The sequence below is a fragment of the Salvia miltiorrhiza genome, chromosome 5 (genome assembly GCF_028751815.1).
Source record: "Salvia miltiorrhiza cultivar Shanhuang (shh) chromosome 5, IMPLAD_Smil_shh, whole genome shotgun sequence".
NCBI classification, from domain to species: Eukaryota; Viridiplantae; Streptophyta; class Magnoliopsida; order Lamiales; family Lamiaceae; genus Salvia; species Salvia miltiorrhiza.
Window position 1 is genome coordinate 21,131,767 of NC_080391.1, and position 25,711 is coordinate 21,157,477.

The 25,711-nt window shown below is 43.1% G+C and overlaps 1 protein-coding gene across 1 annotated transcript; it reads right to left on the minus strand.

Annotated features, from left to right (window-relative positions):
• Window positions 1-20,964: 20,964 nt before the first annotated feature.
• LOC131025643 (uncharacterized) lies at window positions 20,965-25,711 on the minus strand. Its single transcript, XM_057955443.1, has 3 exons — window positions 25,035-25,711; window positions 22,015-24,939; window positions 20,965-21,955 (listed from the first exon to the last, which is right to left on the minus strand). Exons 1-3 carry the CDS (start codon window positions 25,709-25,711, stop codon window positions 20,965-20,967), a joined length of 4,593 nt encoding a protein of 1,530 aa, XP_057811426.1.

Consider the following 25,711-nt stretch of genomic DNA (forward strand, 5'->3'; position numbering starts at 1 on the left):
TTTGGGCGCAAAAACACGGAGACCATGCGGTCAGGCCATGCGGCCGCATGTCTGGCCCGCATGGTCTGCTCAAAGTTGCTGAACTGTCATGCTACCTTGCCATGCGGCCGCATGCTGGCCCGCATGACCTTGACAGTTTTGTCCAGTAATTTTATTTTGGTCCGTTATCCCTCGTCCGATGTCCGTTTTTTATCCGTTTGCGCTCACAAACTCCTATCGAGGCAAACTAGAACTTGTATTTCAGCTAATGCTTCCAAATTCTGCTTCATTATTTCTAAAAATTTGTTCAAACAACAAGGAAGTGACAAGTTCTTGACAATAAACCAAAATAAGCTTCAATAAACCATGAAACACACAAAATCCTCACAACTAAACATCAAATATGACATAACAAGAAGCAAAAATGCATGTTTATCAATGAGATGCATAATTTTGACAGCAACTGCGGGAAAAAAATGAACTTTCGATAAAAAAAGAAGTTATATTTATAATTTTTTTTCTATTGTTTGAAAATTTTATTCCTATTTTATCCATCCATATTTTTTTTTATCTTGGAAGGTCTTAAGAGGCATCTGCCACATGTCACGCTCCTAGTGAGCCACGTAACCACATTGTGTGGTCTAAATTTGGACCTATATACTATGAGGGGAGTGGATACTACAGGCTTTCATCCATATATATATAGGTTCCGGTGAGATCCAAATCTTTTCATGAGAACTAAAAACTATGCATAAATTCATAAAATACATAAATAAGAGATAGTTAGACCGTGAACAAATATTATTAAATTGAGGTTTATTATAAAGTGAAAAAGAAAAAACATCCCTTGAAAGCACAAGATGCAGACTAAGGGCACAAAACTTAAAAAGCGAAGGAGAACAACTCAAAAAGGAAAGTCAGGATCATTATCCAAATCATCCGACCAACGCCTATGGACGACATTATTCATTGCAATCATACTAGGCCTATTGGTGACGTCAACCACAAACTCCCTTGGCTTGTTACCCATTTCTTCCGCATTCCTGAGACGACTTTTAATACAACCTTCCGGAATTGCATGTATAGGCTCTCGTCCCTTTACCGAGCCCTTTGGACGACCACGTCCGCGCTTCTGCTCCGAGAGCAACTGCATCCCCTGATTAACTTGCTCCTCTAACCTAATAATACGACTCGCCATGTCATCCGGAGAAGGAATAGATTTATTATCAAAATCAACTTCCTTAATCGGCGAATTAACCCGCTGGCTCGCTGAATCTTCTGCCCCAACTACCGGTTGTTGCTCAACCACAGCTCCACTATTCGTTCCAGGATCCAACTCCAAAGTTCCCTCTACATTCGAGCCCTCCTTATCACTAGCCTTGTCCGTGTGAGGCGACCCATCATTTTCTTCCTCATTTAAAGCCTCTGCTTCATAATTGGAGTCCGCAATGATAGTCTCCTCCACTTCCTCTTCCTCATCCTCATCTAGCGCTTGATATCGGTTAGCATCCCCCGCCAGAGGGAGATCATTTTTATTAACCGGCACTGTAGCCGCGTCTAGAAGATCTGTACCTGATAGAGTTTTAAGAATATCAACTTTGGGCTGCCATGTAGGAGTCGGACCTTCTCCCTTATCAAGATTCTTCACAACCACAGCAGGAGGCTCAGTGATCTTTTGCTTGCTCGTGGCCCTATCAGCTCTCCGGCATTTATCCGTTAAATGACCTGTAAGTTTACAACGCGAGCAAAAAAGGGGCATAGATTCAAAACCAAACTCAATGTAGAACGATCTATCGCCGTCATCAATGTACATCGAGTTGAGAATAGGCAAAGCCATGTCAAGTTCCACCAAAACCCGCGCAAAGTGTCCCACATGACCAGTTGCGGAGGCATTATCAATTCGCAGAGGATGACCAAGCACACGACCTATACCAGCAATAATCACCGGAGTCCATAACTCCACAGGGAGATAATATATCCGAACCCATACCTGAGCCAGAGACGACACTTCCTTATACGGATCGAAATACCTAGTCCATTCACGGAAGCGTACGTGCTGATTGACAGTTGGAGAAAAGAACTCCCCTTAGCTTTCTTTTTCTCTTCCATCGTCAAAAATTTAACAACGAAGAATCCCTTAGCCATGGGCACCAGTTGACAGTCGGCGCACTGCCATATGGTTCGAAGTTCATGAGAGAGGTCGGCAAACGTGCGTGGCTTGTCCCCTTTATGTTGGATAAGTCTACCGATTAGTGCAAATTTAAACTCTTCCAACTTTGTTTGATATTCCGATTTGGGCACTGAGAGGGTGACAACCTTTCCTTCTCGCTGTATTGGAAGGCCTCGAAGGCCATACGCTGCAACATCCGGCTTCTTAAGGGATTTGGGTTGGACTTTATCAGCAACTTTCGCAGCGAAAGAAACAGCCAGAGCAGTACCCGGCACCTGCGCTACTGAAGTAACAACAGACGGCAGCGGTTGTATCAAACCAGGGATGGCCTGGTTAGGATCACCGATCAAACTCTGCGCCGATGAAAAACCCGACGAGCGCTGCCCAACAGCCACTGCGACGGAAGAATAACCCGGCTTTACGAGAGGCGGGTGCTGAGACGGAAAATTGGCAGGGGACTTAGATCGAGAACTGTCAAAATTAGAAGAGACCAGGGGAAGATTGAGGCCCCCCTTGTCACGATGGACTTCCGACGAATTCGAATCCATCACCGACAGGAGAACGGCAGTTTAGGACGGCTATGGTTGGCGTTGGCGTGGGCGCCTGTGCATCCCTGGTGAGTTCTTGCTGCTGACTCCGTAAGAAGAGAGTGCAGTAGCAGCTTCAAGGCGGTGGTGGCCGAGACCGGAGGTGGAAGTAGGTGTACGGAGTTGGCGCAGCGTCGGTGGGTACAGTCGGCAGCAGCTGCTCAGCCGTCCTTCGCCAGCTCCGGAACAGCAGCAACGGCGGAGACTCCGGGCTGGCAGCTCCAGGCGGCGACTCTGGGCGAAGCAGCGACCGACGGCGGCGCTCCTTCAGCAGCAGCTGCAGCAGCCCCGCACGGCGACTCTTCGAGAGAGATGTGGAGGAAGAGAGAGGGTGGAGTTTTGGGTGTGATGGGGGGAGAGGCGGAGGCTGAGAGAGAGAGAGAGCAGGCCGGTGATGTGGTCGTCCGACGAGGTAAGGCGGCGGGCGGCAGGGGTCAGGGGGTGGGTGGCGGGGATGGGCGGAACATCCTGTTCCTAACCACGCTCATGGACTTTTTCTCCCACGCTGGGAAGAAAAATATTTCTCCCTACGAAAAAGTTAGAGAGAGGAATTATGAGTAGCTTGATTCTTTTACCAGACCGTGAACAAATATAATACATAAGATACATGAAGAAAAGATGGTCAGATCCTATATATGTGTTATGTTTAATTATTCACGTTCTGACCATCTCTTATTCATGTATTTTATGTGTTTATTCATGGTTCTCAGTTCTCACGAAAAAATGTGATTATTACATTCGTTTCATTATTGTTCACATATTTTTCTTAGAGAACGCTTTTGAAATAACTATTTTGAAGAAGGAAACACAATATTTGGCCACTAATTGAAAAACCACAAAATTTGGCCATTTATTACGTGTAAAGACTGTTTTGCCCTTAATTAGGGTGTGGTAAAGCATAAATGAACGATGATCGTTTGTTTGGTGAATTATCGGTGAATTGTGGATTTTACCTAGAGATTGATCGTAAAAGTGAGAGAAGATTGCTAGATTGCTGAGGGCACGAGGAAAGATTGTTGCCGTAGTAAAAGTATTGAAATCGTAATATTACAGAGTGTGTATATGCGGCTATTTATAGATTACATGCTAAGGGTAAAATAGTGATTTCGCCTTTGAAGCATGCTTCCCGCGTGGTCAAGGGTATAGTGGTAATTTTGCCCCCCAGGCGGGCGGTTCCTCTGCTCTTCAGCGACTTCTCTGGCGTAAGTGACTTCTCTGGCGTAAATGATTTCTCTGGCAAGAGCCATTTCTCTGATCGGGAATGATTTCCCTGACATGTCCGCTCCTTTGGTGAGGTCCATTCCTCTGATAAAGATGTTTCCTCTGCTCTGCATATATTATTCCTCATCAGGGTAGGACCAGATTCGAGTCAAATTCGGGTTTGCGCACGGGTTAGGCACATATGACACTATTTGTGCCATATGTGCCAACCAAAAAAATAAATCTAAGTATCTGACACTAATGACACTAATATGACCATAAGTACCATTCGTGCAACACTATATAAGAGAGTATATGACACTAATGACACTGATATGGCCATAAGTACCATTTGTGCAACACTACATAAGAGAGTATATTGCACTAATGACACTGATATGGCCATAAGTACCATTCGTGCAGCACACTAAATGGAGAATCTAAAGCCTAAATGGATAATAATCTAAATCATACGGGGAAGTGTTCAAAATGGTCATATAATTGTACCCATCTAAATAATATCAGCACACATGTGTATGACACTAATGACACTAATATGGCTAGTGGTGGAGCCACAAATTAATTTGGGAGGGGGCTGAATTTGTACGGGGCCCCCGAGATTTTTTTTTGGACATTATGTATATTTAAAGCATTTTTTTTATTAAAAGACGAGCATAATAGTAATAATAAAGAACAACATTTTCATAGATTATATAGTTTTAATATATAACAAATTAGTTTCAATACATTACAAATTTGTTTAGGCATTCTGTATTTTTAAGGCATTTTTTATTAAAAGACGAGCACAATAGTAATAATAAATAACAACATTTTCATAGTTACATAGTTTCAATATATTACAAATTAATTTCAATACATTACAAACTTTTTTTTGTCATTTCATACATTTTTTGTATTTTTTTTAATTAAAAGACAAGCATAATAACAATAATGTATAATATTTTTATAGATTATATAGTTTAAAATAACACAATTATCCTTAAATTAATTATATATGGAAGAATATAACAAGAAAATCAACTTTTATAAAATAAATTTCTTTTATAATTTAGACATATATCTATATGTATACTCCCTCCGTCCCTGAAATAATTTCTTTTTTTTTTTCCTTTTTGGGACGTCCCCCAGATAAGTTCCTCTTTCTCTCTTTCCATTTTTGGACAACTACCCCACCACTAATAATACTTTATTTATTCTTACTTTTCACTTTTTCACCACTCCCAATACTAATTATAACACTTTTTCACCTTTTCACCACTCTCAACACTAATTATAATATATTTTTCTCCATTATCAATACACTTTACCACTTTTCCTTAAAACCCGTGCCGTCCCCAAAGAGGAACTTATTTTGGGGACGGAGGGAGTATTATTTTTAAAAATCTCAAAATTTGGGAGAGGGCTTCAGCCCCCCTAGCCCGCCTGGCTCTGCCCCTGAATATGGCCATTAGTAACGTTCGTATAACACTAATGTGGCCATAAGTACCATTCGTGCAGCACTGAATACATGGCACTAATAGTGCCATGCGTGCCTAACCCGCGCGCAAAGCCTGAATTCGACTCGAATTTGGTCTGTCCTAATTAAGGGCAAAACAATCCTAAAACGTAAAAGATTGCCCGATTTTGTGTTTTTTCAATTAGTGGCCAAATATTGTGTTTCCTTCTTCAAATATAGCCATGCGAGTATATTATTATTATTATTATTATTATTTTATTGGGGTGTCTCATTAATATTGGTCTGTTTCTATTTTTGATAATAATTTTTACATCATATACCTTTATATATTTTTACACTATAATATTATTTTTTAAATATTTGTGTCTAAAAAAAATAGACAACAATAATGAAACAAAGACTATTTTACTTTTTATTTAAGAATTTGGTTGATTAATTTGTAATTCTTGCCCGAAATTGTGAATGTATTACAGCTAACTCTTCTCCTACTGTTGTGTTTCAACCCATATTTTCAAATCTGTCAATTAAACAAGCATAAATATCTATCCATCTATTATCTATTATAAGTATAAAAGAGATACATCTTGAAGAGTCCATAATCTTTCTCTTTTCTATATGGCACTCTCATAATTCTTTTACGCTCTTTGAATTTTATAAGTATTATGTATTCTCTTTGTTTCCTACATTTAATGTTTTAAATAATTATTATTAATTCAATTAATCATTATATATATAATTGTTTTTCTTTCCTTATATATTTAACCGTTACATAAACAATATTAATGTGCATTTATACAAGATGCATATAAATTTGGAAAATTCATATCCATTATATATATAATAATGTAATTTAAAATTTTCGCACTATATTTTTTATTTAATACTCCCTCTGTCCATGAAAGAACTTCCAAGGAGGGAGTGATAGGAAGTGACACGGGTTTTAAGAAAAAATATTGTTGAGTGTATTGAGAGTGGTGAAAATGTGTTATAATTAATATTGAGAGTTGTGAAAAGTGAAAAGTAAGAGGTTTATAAATGGTGGGGTATAGTCCAAAAATAGGTAGGAAGTTCTTTTGTGGACGTCCCAAAAAGAAAAGATAGGAAGTTCTTTCGTGGACGGATGGAGTATATAATAATAATATTTACTCCCTCCGTCCCTGAAATGGCTTCCTCTTTGGGGACGGCACGAGTTTTAATAAAAAGTTGTAAAGTGTATTGATAGTGGAGAAAAAGTAATATAATTATTATTGGAAGTTGTGAAAAGTGTTATAATTAGTATTGGGAGTGGTGAAAAGTGAAAAGTAAGAATAAATAAAGTATTATTAGTGGTGGGGTAGGTTTCCAAAAATGGAAAGAAAGAAAGAGGAAGTTATTTGGGGGACGTCCCAAAATGGAAAAAGATGAAGTTATTTTAGGGACGGATGGAGTACATAATATCTAATCATTATTTTTAATGAAGTAATTCATAATACATATAAATATAAAAATTACTAATCAATAAAGAAGCATACGATCAACCCCAAAAAATACAAAATATGAAATGTATCGATTATATTTATATTGCTATAATTGTTAATTAAATACCGATTAGTCAAAATGCTTGCTAATGTATCATATCTAGAATCTCACCATTTTAAAAATTCTCTATTCTCCTTCATTTTCATCGTTTCACAAGTCATATATCTTATTCCACATTGATTTTAATTAAACTCCATCTTGATCAAAGATTATATAAATACTTGTGTAGTATCTCATCATTTATATATTTGCTTCATCAATTTAATTTGATCAATTAACTTTTAGTTGGCCAAATATTTTATTAAATGCGATTTTATTAGAAAAAAGAAAAGAAAAAAACCTAAAAGGAACCCTTGAAAGCACAAGAAAAGCAGACTAAGGGCCGAGCCTCATTAAAACCTTTTCACGGAAAACCCAGTGGGAAAAACCGTGAAAAGGGAAAAGAGTACCCGTCTAAAAATGAAAGCAAAAGAGGGGAAAAGCGGAAGGGAAAGTTTCCGGAACTCCGGCCTAACCATAGTCCCCAAACAATCCCGGCGATTCCCCCCAAAACAACAAACGAGCAAAGGCAAATGGCCGGAGTAATGCCGTCGCCAAAGTGCCAACGATAAAAGGCAACACGGTCGGGAAGACGCCGTCGCCGATAGTCCAAAAAGAACAGACCCAGAGAACAGAAGAAAGTTACATGGCCGGTTATACGCCGTCGCCATGAACAATCAACAAAAACCAACACAGAAATGCACACCAAAGGGATAGAAACACGGCCGGTTAGATGCCGTCGCCGGTAATATCCAACTAACAAAATCATCGAAAGAGCCAGAGAAAGAAAGAAAGTTACATGGCCGGTTATACGCCGTCGCCATGAACTTTCAACAATAACCAACAGGAAAAGCACATCGAGAAGGTAGAAAGACGCAAGGCTGCGAGCATCGGCCGGTGAGACGCCGTCGCCGGATACTAAACAGCTTCTATAGCCCTGAGCACTACCAGAGCCGCTGCCCAACCCAGCCACCAGCAGCAGCAAAGACTCCACATCAGAAGCCCGAAACCAGGGACGCCAAATGTTCGAAGAAATGCCCCAGCGAGTTGTGAACAAACAACGAAAACGAATCACCCAAAAGCCATCAGCCATAACCGAAAGCATCCACAGCCCCGAGCACAACCAGGGACTCTTCCCAAACCAGCCATCCGCGACAGCGAAAGTTTCAACACAGAAATCAGAAACCAAGAACACCAAGTGTTCGAATAAAAGCCCCAGCGAGTTTTCAAATTGTTCCAAAACAGAATCCTGAAAACGAGGGCACCAAATGTTCGAATAAAAACCCCAGCTAGTAATCTCCACCCAAAACCCATCATCCCAATAGCCCAAAATCTTTATCCAACATAAAAGAATGCTCCAATCAAGCACTTGACAAGCAAAACTGTACAGCTCCCTCCAAGAAGAACCCACCCAACCGAGGAGAGCACCAAGAGCGCGAGGAGTTCGAAAAACTCCAGCAAAACAAAAAAACCACCTCAGCATTAGAATTTAATACGAACCCTGCTATGCGTGGCCATATCAAGAGCCACGGCATCCTTAATTTCCTCAATCGCAAACGGCCACCAGCCCTCGGAATGATTTTGATTTGCCATGAGATCCGCAGCAGTGTTTCCTTCCCTGTAAATGTGAGACACTTGAAAGTTAAAGTTCGAGAGCAAACTTATAGTCCTCTTCCACAAAGCCATGAAACGCCACGGGACGTCATTAGAACGAGAAGTCAAAAGGTTAACAATGTAAGTAGAGTCTGCTTCAATCCAAAGGGAACGCCATCCTCTATTATCAGCAATATTAATAGCATAAATTGCAGCGAGTAACTCTGCTTCGAAAGCGAAACCGACTCCACCTTTAAAGTGGAAACAACCACGAACCCAGCCAAAATTGTCACGAAAAACTCCGCCAGCGGCAATATTTCCAGGGACACCCAACGCAGAGCCATCGGTATTCACCTTTATCCAATGTCCGGCTGGGGGCCACCAATGGACCTCAATCATGGTGGGAGGAGCCGCAGTCCGCGTGGAAACCCCAATACGTCTGAGAAGCAGGTAATCCGTCCAAGAGTTACTGGCACAACCAAGCTTGGGAAAGTGAGAATCCATTTCCTTAAACATAGATTTAAGAAATCCCGTAATAAGATTCGGATGAAAACCAACATCATTGAAAATCGCTTGGTTACGGCAATCCCAAATTTTCCAGAGTAAATTTATAATACCCGCTTTCCAGAAAGAGACCACCTGCGTGCTGAATTTCTCATGCCAAGCTGCGACGAGAACACTATGAATATCCTCAAAAAACAAGTACTCCGTTTTACCAAACCACGCCAAAAAATCAGTCCACACCGTCTTCAACGCTCTGCACCTCCAGAACAAATGATCAATGGATTCTTCATCTTGACAACAGATGGTGCAGCGATTAGGGCCCGCCATGCCACGGCGAACAAGCCCATCGATCGTAGGCATTTTCTTATGAATAATACGCCAACAAATCAAAGAACGACGCTCTGGGATGAACTTTTCCCAAATCCAACGACCCCATCGAACTTCCGGAAAACGATGGTTCTGAGCAGCATAAGCCGAAGCCGCAGTCACATCCCCAGTAACAGAGTGCTTCCAGAAACGAGTATCATCATCCTCCCCAATAGGCAGCAACAAGATATCCACAACAATATCCAGAAAATTAATGACAAAATCAGCGGTGAAATGCCAGATTCCGTCAAAAAAATAATCACTAACAGCCTGAGTAAAGAAATCCATCATAAAAGGAGGAATATGAAGTTTATCCCACAACTTATACCCGAGCCAATCATCACGCCAAAAATAAGTGTGATCACCATTTCCAACATAAGAATAAGATTGATCAATCAAATTATTCACATGCTCACGAACTCCCGTCCAGACCGGAGAAGACGCCAGATAGTCTTTGGCATACCCAAACCTTGTCAGATACCTCGTGCTCAAGATGGAATGTGCAAAGTCAGTTCGTTGCACCAGTTTCCAAGCCATTTTCATCAGAAAACTTTTATTCATATTAGAGAACGACCTAATCCCCAAACCTCCTTCGATGCGAGAAGCACAAGCCCGAGACCAGCTAACAGGGCAGGACGGTTTTTTGTTCACATTACCGGTCCAAATGAAGTTGCAGCACTTCCTATCAAGGCTGTAAATAAGCGATTTGGGCTAACGATACACCATCATCGAATGCGTAACCGAACTCTGTATAACAGATCGAACCAAACAGATACGCCCGGCCATCGAAAGGTGCATACCCTTCCAGTTTGAGAACTTGTTAACAATCTTGTCATAAATGGCCATGAAATGAGAAGCCTTAATACGACCAGTGAACAGAGGGACTCCCAGATAAGTGACCTGGCAGGGAACTAAGAGCAAAACCCAAGTCCCGAGTAACTCCACTCTTGATAGAGTTAGAAACGCCAGATCCAAAGAACACGTGAGACTTAGCAGAATTACAGAGCTGACCAGAAAGCTCACCATAGAAGTCGAGAATCTCTTTGATCTTACGCGCTGTTTAGCCCTATTTTGTGATGAATTTGTGGGTGTTTACATCTTATATTGACTTTTATTTTGGTCTCTTTCACTCAAGAGTTGATTGATTTGAGTTGTTGTGCTAATTTTGTTGTCTCAGGATTTTATGCTCAAATTGATTGATATGTGGACAAAAATAAAGTCAGGATTTAGTTGAATGGTCTGAAGAAGAATCGAAGTTCATCTCGATACGAGTTCGTAGGCGAAAACGGATCTAAAATCCGACTTGAAATAAGGGAGAACGAACCAAAACAAAAACGCTGCGCATTGCAGTGGCCGGCGCCCGCCGGGAGGCGGCGCCCGCCGTGTCCATTCTGCGAAGGGCATAGGCGGCGGCCGCCGCCCGGGCGGCCATGGCCGCCTGCGCGGTCTGCTAGTTACGTTTTTGAGGGTTTAAAACCCATTTTTTAGGGTTTTGGGCGCCCATTCTCGACCCATCCAGCCTCCAACTGTATTTTCACTTTATTTTCTTAGAGTTTTGGTAGGGAGAAACACATTAGAAACTCTCGGATTACGCTAGATCGTCGTTTCCTTTAATCAATTGTAAGTTCTATCTATTGATTTACCGAATTCTATAAGCTTTCTTGGGAGTTCTTTTCCTAGATAATTGAACACGTTTACTTCATGATATTTAGTATTGATTTATGCTTTGTTAATCTTATTGCCTAGTTAGTTTAGTTAGATCGTTGGTTGATTTGTTTCCGTAATTCTCCGTTGAATTTGTGTTGCTTTTCTTTACAAGTTCTTTAGGATTAATGATGGCTAATGCTTTCCCTTAGTTGAATGCTTGTTCTTTTATCTCGCCTAGATAATTGTTGCCTATGGTTGTTGATTTTATTATTGCTTTCTTGATTGCTAGTTTAGAACCCTAGGTTATTGGCTTTCCTGCGTTCTTAATCTGCTTCCTATCTTTCGCCTAGATAGATTTATATGCTTTCTGTTGATTCTGCATTAGATAATTTACAAGCTTTATTTAATTACGCCTAGATTTAAAGAGAGAGTGTCAGACCCAATCTACCCGATTAGAGTGTTTAGGTTTCCTTTCTGTTTCCTGTGAGTAGCACAATTGAAGCCCTGCTAAGCCTTCCTTGAGAGACGACTTGAGTCACCTTACCGCCCTAGGACGACCTCGTATAAATTCGAGTCCATCCGCTAGGTGTTTTTGGATGAGTCAAATTTTGGCGCCGTTGCCGGGGAAGGCTTTAGGCATTTGATTGTGTTGCATTTGTTTCCGTGTTTATTTTTCTTCCTTCTTTTGACTTGGTTATTTTTTTTCCTCCGGTGCGTTTGATTTGGTTTGCTAGTGTTGTGTATGCAAGGTCGCCGCAGCTTGAAGAGAAAGCTAGTACCTTACTTTGACAACATTCACCGACCTCGTGAGGTCCTTTCTAGCCTGGAGGAGGAGTCCGAGTCCAGTTCGAGAAACTTTGTGGAATCGCAGAATCCAGAGGAAGATTGTGAAGAGGATTATCCCAATCCCGACCAAGAAGTCATGGCGGAGCAGAATGTACAGTATATGGGGGACTTCTCCAGACCTGTTATTGGGAACACTAGCACTTCGGCGATAGTGCTTCCCACGGCAGTCCGAAACTACAATCTGAAGCCCAATGATTCAAGCTTACTACCGCTCTTTCATAGGATGCCGAGTGAGGATGCTTTACAATTTGTCCGAGACTTCTGCACTCAAGTGCAGACCTTCCCATTGCTGGAGCTCACCGAGGACCAGTTGAGACTCAAGTGCTTACCTTATGCACTCAAAGACCGGGCGAGGACGTGGTTGCTGTCCCTGCCGCCAAACTCCATAACCACGTGGAGCGAGGCATGTGAGAAGTTCATGCTCAAGTACTACCCTAATCACAAGACTCAAGAGATTAGGAGCCAAATAATGAACTTCATGCAAGGAGCTGACGAGCCTTTCCACGAGGCTTGGGAGAGATTCCAAGAGCTCCTCCGCCAGTGCCCACAGCACCAGTTAGCACCCGTCATGTTGATGCAGTTCTTCTATGACGGATTGATTCAGACGGCACAGTTTATGGTGGACAGTACAGCAGGGGGCAACATTGCCCGGAAGACAGCTGATGAGCTCAAGGAGATTTTCAACACACTTGCAGCGAGTTCTCAACAGAAATCAGCTAGAGGAAGGAGGGTTGAAGCCAATGCAGTAGCTCCCAATAATGAGCTTCAGAAGCAAGTAGCAGAATTGATGAGGCAAGTTCAGCACCTCAAGATGAACCAGGCAGAAGCCCCACCAGTTCACGCGCCACCAGCAGAAGGATGTGGAATATGTGGCGATTTTGGTCATGGAACCAACGCGTGCCATCGCATGGGGGGATTCACACCTGAAGGAGAAGCAGAGGTCTATGCTGCTCAGAGCTATCCGGGGAGGCCTCAATTTGAACAGAGGCCTATCTTTAATCAAGGGCAACAAAGCTCCAATTCGGGTTGGAGAGCTCAGCAGCAGAACTACACTCAAGCTTATCAGCAGCAGCAGCCCCCGCAGTATCAGCAGTATCAACAGTTCCCTATGCAACAAGGGAATTTTCAGCAGCAGCAGCAATACCAGAATGCCTCCCAACAGTGTCAGAAGCAAGCTCAACTGCAGAAGCCGTCTCTCGAGGACACCATGCAGTCCTTCATGGAGATGACCAAACAGAACATGGAGTCTCAGAGTGCTACCATCAAGCGCCTCGAGACTACAGTTGGGCAACTTACAGGAGCCCTAAATCAGCTGCAGCAAGAACAGCCAACTGGGAAGTTCCTAAACCAGGACAAACAGCCGCGTCAAACTCATACCGTGGCGGTAATCAAGGAAACTACCCCAATAACCACGGGGAAATGGAGAAGCAGAACCGTGCAAAGCAATCAAGGCAACCCAATGCCCCAGTGAGCCACTGCCACCTGTCACTGTTGCACCAGACCAACCACCACCCAAGCAAGGAGATCCAGGTAGCTTTATCGTTGATATTAGCTTAGGAGGGGTTGAAAAGGTCTTGGGAATGCTTGATTTGGGCGCGGCAGTCAATTTGATGCCGCTTGATATTTTTGAGAGGTTGGGAAATAAAGAGCTGAAATGCACGAACATTAAGATAGAACTAGCTGACGGCTCCATTAGCAGCCCACGAGGCCTTGTCGAGGATGTTGAGGTAGTCGTGAGGGGGATTAGTGTTTTAGCTGACTTTGTTGTACTTGATGTGGGAAAAGGGATTAGAGGCGAGAATGGGCATCTCGTGCTACTTGGCCGACCCTTTATGGCTACCACCCATACTCGCATCGATGTGGGTACGGGAACTGTAAGTATGGTAGGGGCAGGTAGAGCGGTAACATTCTCAGTTTTTGATAAAAAATCTACTACCCCCCACTTCCTTAATTCAAATCTGCTCTTATGTTGAAACATTTGATGCTTTGGATGAGGATTGTATTGTGCAGGAATTCCTTAATAAGTTTCAGGAGGAGGACGAGATTGTGGAGGAATTCCTTGCTACCTTGCAGGATGAAGCTGACATTGAGCAGGAATCTCTGGATAAGCTGCACGAGGAAGGTGATATTGAGCAAGGCTTTCTGTGTGCCTTGCTCCTAGAAGAGAAGCTTGATGAGGTTGGGTCATTCAATCTCGTGGGATGTGTGGATAGAGGGCCATCCCAGGATACGAGCATGGAGGACTCATTTGGAGGACCCGCAGCTGCAATTCAAGAAGATGTGTATACAAGGGCGCTAAGGCAGCTGGAGCTTCAATCGGATTTTGGTTAAGGGGTTCTCTTAGTCGGGCTGGCGACTTAAAAACTAGCGCTGCATGGGAGGCAACCCATGTTTTCTTGCTTTTTCTTGTTTCGTTTTTCTTTCGTTTTGTTTGTGTTGTGTTTTGTTGCTTCTGCTGTTTGGTGCAGGTTGTTGCGTTGGAGACTACTTGTTCTATGGATGAGAGAGAGGCAGACATCGTGGGACACTACAGACTCACCACTGGATCGGTATTTAGGGAAGTTTCCTCTTTCACCTCTCTTTTTGTTTGCACTGAGGACAGTGCCAGATTTTAAGTGTGGGGGGGTGTTTGTTGGTAGTTGTGAATCCTGTGGGTGTCTTTTTGTTGTGTTCTTGGGCTTTCTTGTGTGGGGCGAATGGTCCCCTTGTCTTGATTTCATGTTTGTTTTAAAGTACACATCGCATGTTGATGGTGGTTCACTAGCGATTCTGGTTTGTGATTTGTGTTGATTGTTGTCCTTGTCTCTTGTGATAGATATGTTCCCAGTGTGGTGTAATTAGTTTAATGTTTGGATGCAACACCCTGATGAGCAACTCTTGACGTGATTTGTCCGGTAGATGCTAGGGGGAGTGTTTTCATTGCAATTTCCTAATATCTTTCTCTGTGTTGAAATGTTTGGTTGGTTGTTGAGTACTTGATAGCTCTGGGTCTCTGCTCCTCTAATAGTATCGTTATGAGCATGGGAAACCACACGAGAATGTTTTAGACCACCTCCAAAAATGTCAATCTCGTGAAATATGGCCTATCTATTAAGAGCAAAAATAACTTGACCCCAGAAAAGAGAGTGAAATGTGAAAAGATGAAAGAATGTGAAAAAGGAACGAGATATGATTATAAAGGAAATTGCATTAGGAAATTCACCCCTAGCGGAGAATTGGGTCTGATCAGATTGAGTTGTATCATCTTGTTGTTGCATTTTAAACCTTAGCTTTGAACACTTGATTGGGAACATAGATATCTAGAAAGACTTGGATTTGTTGGTGTTTTGCTTGGTGAGTAGAATCGCTTGTGGATTTCCATTTGATGTTGTGATTGTTGCTTGAGGACAAGCAAGGAATTAAGTGTGGGGGGGTTGTTTAGCCCTATTTTGTGATGAATTTGTGGGTGTTTACATCTTATATTGACTTTTATTTTGGTCTCTTTCACTCAAGAGTTGATTGATTTGAGTTGTTGTGCTAATTTTGTTGTCTCAGGATTTTATGCTCAAATTGATTGATATGTGGACAAAAATAAAGTCAGGATTTAGTTGAATGGTCTGAAGAAGAATCGAAGCTCATCTCGATACGAGTTTGTAGGCGAAAACGGATCTAAAATCCGACTTGAAACAAGGGAGAACGAACCAAAACAAAAACGCTGCGCATTGCAGTGGCCGGCGCCCGCCGTGTCCATTCTGCGAAGGGCATAGGCGGCGGCGCCGCCGGGCGGCGGCCGCCGCCCGGGCGGCCATGGCCGCCTGCGCGGTCTGCCAGTTACGTTTTTGAGGGTTTAAAACCCATTTTTTTAGGGTTTTGGGCGCCCATTCTCGACCCATCCAGCCTCCAACTGTATTTTCACTTTATTTTCTTAGAGTTTTGGTAGGGAGAAACACATTAGAAACTCTCGGATTACGCTAGATCGTCGTTTCCTTTAATCAATTGTAAGTTCTATCTATTGATTTACCGAATTCTATAAGCTTTCTTGGGAGTTCTTTTCCTAGATAATTGAACACGTTTACTTCATGATATTTAGTATTGATTTATGCTTTGTTAATCTTATTGCCTAGTTAGTTTAGTTAGATCGTTGGTTGATTTGTTTCCGTAATTCTCCGTTGAATTTGTGTTGCTTTTCTTTACAAGTTCTTTAGGATTAATGATGGCTAATGCTTTCCCTTAGTTGAATGCTTGTTCTTTTATCTCGCCTAGATAATTGTTGCCTATGGTTGTTGATTTTATTATTGCTTTCTTGATTGCTAGTTTAGAACCCTAGGTTATTGGCTTTCCTGCGTTCTTAATTTGCTTCCTATCTTTCGCCTAGATAGATTTATATGCTTTCTGTTGATTCTGCATTAGATAATTTACAAGCTTTATTTAATTACGCCTAGATTTAAAGAGAGAGTGTCAGACCCAATCTACCCGATTAGAGTGTTTAGGTTTCCTTTCTGTTTCCTGTGAGTAGCACAATTGAAGCCCTGCTAAGCCTTCCTTGAGAGACGACTTGAGTCACCTTACCGCCCTAGGACGACCTCGTATAAATTCGAGTCCATCCGCTAGGTGTTTTTGGATGAGTCACGCGCATTTTTCACAGTAGCTTTACAGAAGATCAAGATGTCATCCGCATAGAAGAGATGAGTGGGGAAGACCGACCCCCTACTAAAGTCCATAGGACTCAGATGCTTCGATCTAACACAATTCAAGAATAAATGGCTCAAGACATCCTCAGCAATACCAAAAAGAATAGGAGAGAGAGGGTCTCCTTGCCTCACCCCTCTAGAGCAAGCAAAATAGCCACTCAACTTCCCATTATAAAGAATGGAGATGCGAGCAGAAGTAAAGATGATAGAAATCCATCTAATAAATCTCTCATGATAGCCATTCACACGGAGAACCTGAAAGATGAAATCCCAACTCATCGTATCAAAGGCCTTATGAATATCAATCTTACAAGCCATGTTTGATCGACGCCCCGTACGATTCATGCAACAGAACCCTTCCGATCCCAACATAATACAATCGTGGATCGAACGACCACTTATGAAACCAAATTGGTTCGGAGAGACACCAGCCGCCGCAACTGCACTCAGTCTAGTCGCCAAGATTTTAGAAATAATCTTGAAGAAGAAATTCGAGAGAATAATGGGTCGTAGATCCGCCACAGTATCCACAGCTTCCTTCTTGGGAATAAGAATCAGGGTGATGGCATTACATCCCGCAGGCAAATATGAGTTGAGGAAAAAAGCTCTAACAGCACCAAATATGTCAGCTTTTATCGTGTTCCAACAATTTTGGTAAAAATGACCAGAGAAACCGTCAGGCCCAGGAGAACTATTGGCATCCATACCAAAAACAGAAGCCGTGATTTCCTCATCAGTAGGAATACCAGTAAGAATATCATTCTGATCATCAGAAACATAAGGATCAATGATCGCCTCAAGCATAACCCTATCCACGTTAACTCTCCTCTCCCCTGTAAACAGGTTTGAGAAGAAATCAATTATGTGCTGTTGAATGGCCTCACGATCGTAAGAAATGGAGTTTCCTATCCGAAGATGCTCAATTCTCGTAGAATGCTTTCGAAACCGAATGAGACGATGGAAAAAAGAACTGTTTCTATCACCATCGGTTAACCAGTTTGCCTGACTTTTTTGCTGCAGGAGATTGTTTTTCCTCGCCAGAAGAGTGCTTAAGGAAGCCTGAGCGTCAACCTCCTCGTCAAAATACTCCTCAGTATAGCCCATATTCGAAATCTTATTGTGAACTTCCATCAGCTTTTGCTGCCCTTCCTGAATTTGCATCTCAACATGTCCAAAAACCGTTTTGTTCCAGACACGAAGATCCCCTCGAAGTCTTCTAAGTTTGTACATGACCTTGTAGATCGGACAGTTAGTATCCACCAAACCCGTCCAGGAAGAATCCACAATATCCTGAAAATTAGGGTGAGACACCCACATATTGAGAAACTTAAAAGAACGTCGCCCATTATCCAAGCCAGCACTACACTGTAAAACCAAAGGAGAATGATCAGAAGTGAGACGCGGGAGAACATGCGTATTAATACCCGCCCAAAGATCAGCAAAACTGGAAGAGAAAATAGGCTCTATCAATCAAAGATTCCACGTGGCGAGGAAAGAAACGGCGACCAGACCACGTAAACCAAAGACCCGAAGTGGGTGACTCGATGAACTCAGTGGCTTCAATAAAATCGCAGAAATCCCGACAAGAGCGTTGAGAAGGCGACACCGAACTCCGACGCTCATGCGCTCCCTTAACAGCATTAAAATCACCAATAAAGACCGTGTTCCCGTCAACGAAAGTAAGAAGCTCAATCCATAACGAACGCCGAGCAAGAGAATCATTTGCTCCATGCACCACAGCAATACGGAAGCTCTTCGACTGCCAAGTACAGTCAGCAATAACCGTCTGAGCCGAAGAGTGAATAATCTGAGAGCTCACCGAAGGATGAGCCAACAACCAAATATTAGAGCAGCGAGGCTGCCTACAATTCTGGTGACGAGGGACCAAATTAATAGATCTCCAGAAATTCTGTCTAACTTTATGAAACTTTTTCTTAGGCTCAATCAAACCCAAGATCAAGGGCGAGAAGGAACGACAATGTTCCTTAAGAAGACTTTTGGATTCGTCCGTCAGGCCACGGACGTTCCAAACAAGGATATTCATAGAACTAATGGAGAGTCCTGGACTGGGAGTTACCCAGATCCGCTTCATTACCCCACTGCTTGTTAATAACGCTATCCATGGCACGCAAACTATCCGTGTTACTATAATCCACCATGAAATCACGTGGCTTGTGTCCCGCCTCCACTGATTTCCTTAATCGATTTTTAATACTTTCTTGCTGCATTTGGAGTGCTTTGTTATGATTCCGAGCTATCTGGTCTTGTCTGGAAGGACGTCCACGTCCTCGTTTGGGAGGATCCTCTTTCGCAGTCAAGCCTTCACTCCCCAGCTCCATGTTATTCCCTGAAGACAAACCGCGCGTCTCCTTCGATCCGTCAACCTCCTGTAAAGCTTTTTTCCCACTATCCACAGTAGAAGCTTGCTGTATCGCGGTCTCACTATGATCGACTCCCTCCACATTAGATGCCTGCTGTACCTCAATCTCACTGTGACCTACTACATCCACTGTCTTCTCTAACAAACCAGAATCAATTCTTTGAGATGTAGAAATTTCCCTTCCCATTGATCTGTCCGAATCAAGTATCTCATTCCGCCTCGGAGAAGGAGGTTCTTTATCATGAAGGATCGTGGTCTCCATCTCATGCTTACTATCCAATTTCTTCTCTGTAAGACCAGAAGCAACTCTTGGAGGCGTAGAAATTTCCCTTCCCATTGATCTGTCCGAATCAAATATCTCATTCCGCTTCAGAGGTGGAGGTTCTTTATCATGAAGTATCAAAGTCTCCATCTCATGCTGACTCCCCACGACTTGATCTTGTTGTAAATCATGCTGTGAACTCGCTCCAACGCCCGTGTCATGAATTTCCAGATCATCCAGAACTTGAAATCTATTCTCCTTTGTCCTCAGTGAAGTATCCAAATCCATCCTCTTATTATACTTCGCTTCAAGGAGATCCGGCCCCGCGACCTCCTTTTGTTGTTCATCAGAGTCAGCAGCAGGAACATCCTCAGGTTCCAAGTCTTTTCCTGAAGAGAACTTGCCAACAGCATGCCATTCCTGGCTCTTTCGGTTTGATCACTTCCTCAGCGGCCTTGGTTCTTCCTTTCCGACATTTATCCACTGAATGCCCAGTTATTCGACAGCGAGTGCAAAAGAGCGGGAGATACTCGTAGCTGAATTCAATATTAAAAGAATATTCACCATCATCAATTGCCAAGGTTTCTGGTAAAGATTGAGCTAAATCAATTTCAACCAAAATTCTCGCAAAGTGTGCAACTTCATCGTCCATTGAATTGCCATCAATTTTCAGAGGCTGTCCAAGCCAACGTCCAATACCTGCTAAAATTTCGGGATGCCAAAAATCGACAGGCAGGTAATAGATTCTAACCCAAACCTGTGCTAACGAAGAAGATTCTTTGTACGGATTAAAGTAACGAACCCAATCACGCAATCTAAGAGAGCTCGCAGGCAGGTCCCAAATAAGATGAGATTTCGCAATGGTTTTATCCTCCTTATTGTGGAACTTTAACGTATAGTAACCTTTACCCATTGGCATTAAATGCCATGGAGAAGAGATGCTCCAAAGAGATTGCAGTTCAGATTTAAGTTCACGTGTAGACCTTGGTTTTTCTCCTTTATTCATCATAAACCGACCGATGAGCGCATGCTGAAACTTCGAAGCTTGAAGATTATGTAATTCTTTCGGAACTTTCAGCATTCCGGTCTCTCCTTGCCGGACCGGGCGAAGGGCACGAAAGTTATGTGCCGGCAGATCGGGCTTCTTGACACGTTGCGGTGCCGTAGCTTTTGCATAAGAGATCAAAGGAACAGCGGCAGGGGTCTTACTAGTTCCTGGGATTGAAGGTTTCTTGTGCTGAACGTCAGAAATCGTAGCACTAGGGTTGATAAGAGGTCTCGCAGCAGGAGGTGTAGCGGACCGCTGGAAATTGTTCGACACCGGAGGAAGGTTAAGGCCACCCCTGTCAGTCGACAGCGGTGGAAGGGAAGCGGAAGTCATGAACGGCAGAACGATCGGAGCGAATCAACGGTGGCTAGGGTTAGGGTTTCTTGAGAGAGAGAACGTCATGCTTTCTTTTCGTCATAAGCTATCTTAGTTGGCCAAATAGATAGTTATATTTTTATTTTAAAATAATTTAATTTATCTAATATTAATTTGACCAATAATAAAATTTATTCAATAATGTCAGTCCATATATTAAAATAATGAATTAATAAATTTGATTTTTCTTATGTTATTTATTATTAAATACGATTTTATTAAAAAGGAAAAAAGAAAAAACAGGAGAACCTAAACCCTTGAAAGCACAGAGAAGCAGACTAAGGGCCGAGCCTCATTAAAACATCAGCATGAGGGAAAAGAGTACTCGTCTAAAAGAAAAAAGTGCTGGAAGCTGAGTTGGGAGAATCTCAGAAACTCCGGCCGAACCATCGTTCCTAGATAATCCCGGCTTCTCAACACAAAGAAAAAACAAGAGGAAAAGCAGATGCAAGCAAAAACTAACAACCAACAAATAACACCGAGGGCTATCATAGAAGGGAAACCGGCCGGTAATACGCCGTCGCCGAAACCCTCCTCCAGCCAACGATCACTAAAAGCTATCCTAGAAGGGAAAGCGGTCGGTAAAACACCGTCGCCGATTCCCTCCTCCAGCCATCTAACGACGAAGGTGGCCACACTGAAAGCTGTCATAGAAGGGAATTCGGCCGGTAAAACGCCGTCGCCGATTCCCTCCTCCAGCCATCTAACGACGAAGGTGGCCACACTGAAAGCTGTCATAGAAGGGAATTTGGCCGGTAATACGCCGTCGCCGATTCCCTCCTCCAGCCATCGTTCAACAGAGGCGGAGGAACCAAGCAGCCGGTGATACACCGTCGCTGAAGGCCCATCCTCCTCTAAAAAACCTCTTCCAACCATGCCATGAGAAACAAAGAGCAGTTTGTTGTCGGCTGTAATATTCCCTCCACAGCCCATACCAGACGACAAGGTGATCATAGCGGCCGGTGAGGTGCCGTCGCCGAAGATACAACCTTCCCAAAACCAAACAGCAAACGACCGCCCGATGCCTATCTCCATCCAGAAAATCCTTACCAAACCCGCCCACCAGCTGTTTGAAAAAAGGTCCCAGTCAAACAAAATCGAAAAAACCTTAAGCTGCCAAGGAACGCATAGCTGCTCCTTATTCCACCGCAGATCACGCCGCTGAACCGAAAGCAACCCTTGCGCGATAAAAAAGAAACTCCACTCCAGCCTCCTTATGAACAAGACCCAGGCAGAAACCCGCCCACCATCTGTTCGATAAAACCCCGCAGCCAAGAAACACAGCAACATCCCCCTGTTTAAATCGAAACAACAAGCGCGAGAAGAGACCGCAACTGCAACTCGTGTCAATACTTGATCCTAACATGGCTATGATTCGCCATGTCCATGGCCACCGCATTCTTAATCTCGTCCCGGGCATAGGGCCACCATCCCTCAGTTCTAGCCGGATTCGCCATCAAATCCGCTGCACAGTTTCCCTCATGAAAAATATGCGAAACCTGCACCTGAAACTCCTCCAAGAGCTTAAGCGCTTTTCTCCACGTCGCCATGAAATGCCACGGAACATCCAACGATCTCGAATTCAGTAAACGAACAATATAGGCCGAATCGCTTTCAATCCACAACATATACCAGCCTCTATGATGTGCGATCATAATCGCATATATCACCGCAAGAAGTTCCGCTTCAAAGGCAAAACCCGTTCCTCCTTTAAAGTGGAAGCAACCCCGGACCCAGCCCCAATGATCCCTAAAAACACCCCCAGCAGCAATACTTCCCGGAGCTCCCATCGCGGACCCATCCGTATTGACTTTGATCCAAGGACCCACCGGAGGCCACCAGTGGACATTGACCATAACCGGTGGAGGAGCCGCACGAGAAGCAACTCCAACACTTCTCAAAATGAGATAATCCGACCAAGAATTATTAGAAGTACCCATTTTGGAGAAATGAGCATCCATTTCTTTGAAAGCCACTTTAAGAAAACGGCTGAGATCCCTCGGAGAGAAACTTTTATCTTCAAAGATGACTTGATTGCGACAATCCCAAATTTTCCAAAGCAAATTTATAACCCCCACTTTCCAGAACGAAGTCACCAACGAACTGAACTTAGCATTCCAAGCAATGACCAGGAAGTCGTGAATGTCCGCCTGATGCAGATATTCAATCTTATGAAACCACTCCAGGAATTCATGCCAAGCAAGCTTAACCTCCGAGCATCTCCAAAACAGATGACTAATAGTTTCCTCATCCCTACCACAGAGGGCGCACCTATTCGGCCCAACCATCTTCCCATGACGAATCAAAATATCCTGAGTAGGTAAGCGTCTATGGATTAACCTCCAAGTTAGCAGAGATCGGTGCTCCGGAATAAATTTCTCCCATATCCAACTCCCCCAACAAACCTTGGGGAAACAATGATTGTTGGCCGCAAACGCCAAAGCAGCCGAAACTTCACCAGTAAGCGAAGACTTCCAGAAACGTTGATCTTCCTCTTCACCAAAAGGGAGGAGGAGAATATCCACCACAATATCAGAGCAATGAATAATAAAGTCCTCTGTGAAATGCCAGATTCCATCAAAAAAATAATCATCGATAGCCTGATTGAGGAACTCATGCATAAAAGTTGGAATCCTTAACTTATCAACCAGCTTGTAACCCAACCAATCGTCTTTCCAAAAGTAAGTGGTCGACCCCTTGCCCACATAAGAAAAAGAGTTATCAACAAGTTGATTCACATGTTCCCGAATTCCCGTCCAATAAGGGGAAGAGGCAATATTAAGCTTCGCGTAACCAAATAAAGTGAGGTAACGAGTACGCAGAACAGCAAAAGCAAAATCCTGACCTTGGACCATTTTCCACGCCATTTTCATCAGATAACTCTTGTTCATCGTAGAGAAAGATTGCACTCCCAAACCCCCTTCCGCACGCGGAGCATAAATCCGATTCCAGCTGACCGGGCAGGAAGGTTTGATATCAACACTTCCAGTCCAGATGAAATTACGACATTTTTTATCCAAATTATAAATAAGAGATTTCGGCCATCTATAGATCATCATGGAATGAGTAACCGAACTTTGAATCACCAAACGAACCAAACAAATACGTCCTGCCATAGAGAGCTGCAAGCCTTTCCATCTTGCAAACTTATTAATGATTTTATCATAAATAGCCATAAAATAAGTAGCACGAATACGGCCCGTGAACAAAGGAACACCAAGGTAAGTGATCGGCGAACTTCCGATAGCAAATCCTAGTTCCCTCTTAATATTATTTCGTAGAGGAGTCGCCACCTTAGACGAAAAGTAGACATGAGACTTAAGCGGATTGCAAACCTGCCCCGACAGCTCACCATAAAGATTCAATATTTCTTTGATCTTTTTGGCATTTCTAACCGAAGCTTTACAGAAAATGAGGATATCGTCCGCGTATAAAAGATGCGTGGGAAAGTGAGATCCCCGGCTAAAATCCATGGGCACCAGGTGCCGAGAATGCACACAATTCAGAAAAAGATGGCTTAGGACGTCCTCAGCAATGCCAAACAGAATAGGTGAAAGGGGGTCTCCCTGGCGCACCCCCCTGGAGCAAGCAAAATAACCACTCAACTGACCATTATAAAGAATAGAAATGCGAGCCGAGGTGAAAATCACAGAAATCCATCTGATAAAAGTCTCATGAAAACCGTTGACTTGAAGCACCTGTAAAATGAACCCCCAGCTCATTGTGTCAAAGGCTTTGCGAATGTCAATCTTGCAAGCAAAATTCGAGCGCCGACCAGTTCTATTCATGCAATTAAAACCCTCAGATCCCAGCACAATGCAATCATGAATAGAGCGACCACTGATGAAACCAAACTGATTAGGAGTAACACAAACCGCCGCCGCCGCGCTCAATCTGGTAGCCAAAAGTTTAGAAATGATCTTAAAAAAGAAGTTCGAGAGAATGATAGGACGAAGATCAGCCACCGTATCAACCTGATCTTTCTTAGGAATCAAAATCAACGTGCTAGCATTGCAGCCGGCAGGAAGGTAAGAATGTAAAAAGAAAGCCCGAACAGCGAAACAGATATCCTCTTTAATGATACTCCAACAATTCTGAAAGAAGAGACCCGAAAAACCATCAGGACCCGGGGCGCTAGAAGCGTCCATACCAAAAACCGAGGCCTTGACCTCCTCATCCTCCGGAATTCTGATCAAATTAGCATTCTGTTCCTCCGTGACACTATGATCAATAATAGCTTCTAACATGGTCCTGTCATCTCTACCTGGACCCTCCTCCCTGAAAAGGTTAGAAAAAAATCAATAATATGATTCTTAATATCGTCCTTATCACTTGAAATCTGATCCCCAATGCGCAGATGATGCAGACGCTACTTCGGTTTTCTGAATTTGATGAGATGGTGGAAAAAGGAAGTGTTGCGATCACCATCAGTCAACCACTTCGCTCTACTTTTCTGATGCAATAAACTGTTCTTTCTTTCCAAAATGATGTTAAGCCGCGCTTGAGCCTGTATCTCCTCATCAAAAACCGAATCTGAGTACCCATTTTGTGAAATACGCTGCTGAATCTCCAAAAGCGCAGCTTGGTAAGTCACAATCTGCTCATCAACATGCCCAAAAACCGTACGATTCCAGGTCTTAAGATCAGCACAGAGCCTTCTCAGTTTAAACATCACCTTGAAAATGGGACATCGGACGTCCACATCACCAGACCAAGAGTTATGAACCAAGTTATGAAAGTCAGGGTGCAAAACCCACATGTTAAGAAACCGGAACGAACGTTTCCCAGGAGGAGCCGCGTCTCTACATTGAAGAACTAAAGCCGAGTGATCCGAAGTCAGTCTAGGTAACGCATGAGTGACAATATTGGTCCACATATCATCGAAACCAGAAGAGAAAAGAGCTCGATCAAGCCTTGACTCAATATGCCGGGGAAGAAAGCGACGGCCCGACCAAGTAAAATACAGCCCCGTCGTAGGCGATTCTATAAAGTCAGCGTCCTCAATAAACTTACAGAACTCACGACAAGAGCTTCTACTAGGGGTCACCAT

What these genes read in the sequence shown, in the direction of transcription:
- LOC131025643 (XM_057955443.1), bottom strand. Translation starts at nt 25,711, where the DNA reads ATGGTGACCCCTAGTAGAAGCTCTTGTCGTGAGTTCTGTAAGTTTATT. An exon ending in ATCAAATTCAGAAAACCGAA is followed by an intron (nt 24,940 to 25,034) that starts GTAGCGTCTGCA and finishes TAACCTTTTCAG; the next exon opens with GGAGGAGGGTCCAGGTAGAG. An exon ending in CATAGCCATGTTAGGATCAA is followed by an intron (nt 21,956 to 22,014) that starts GTATTGACACGA and finishes CGATTTAAACAG; the next exon opens with GGGGATGTTGCTGTGTTTCT.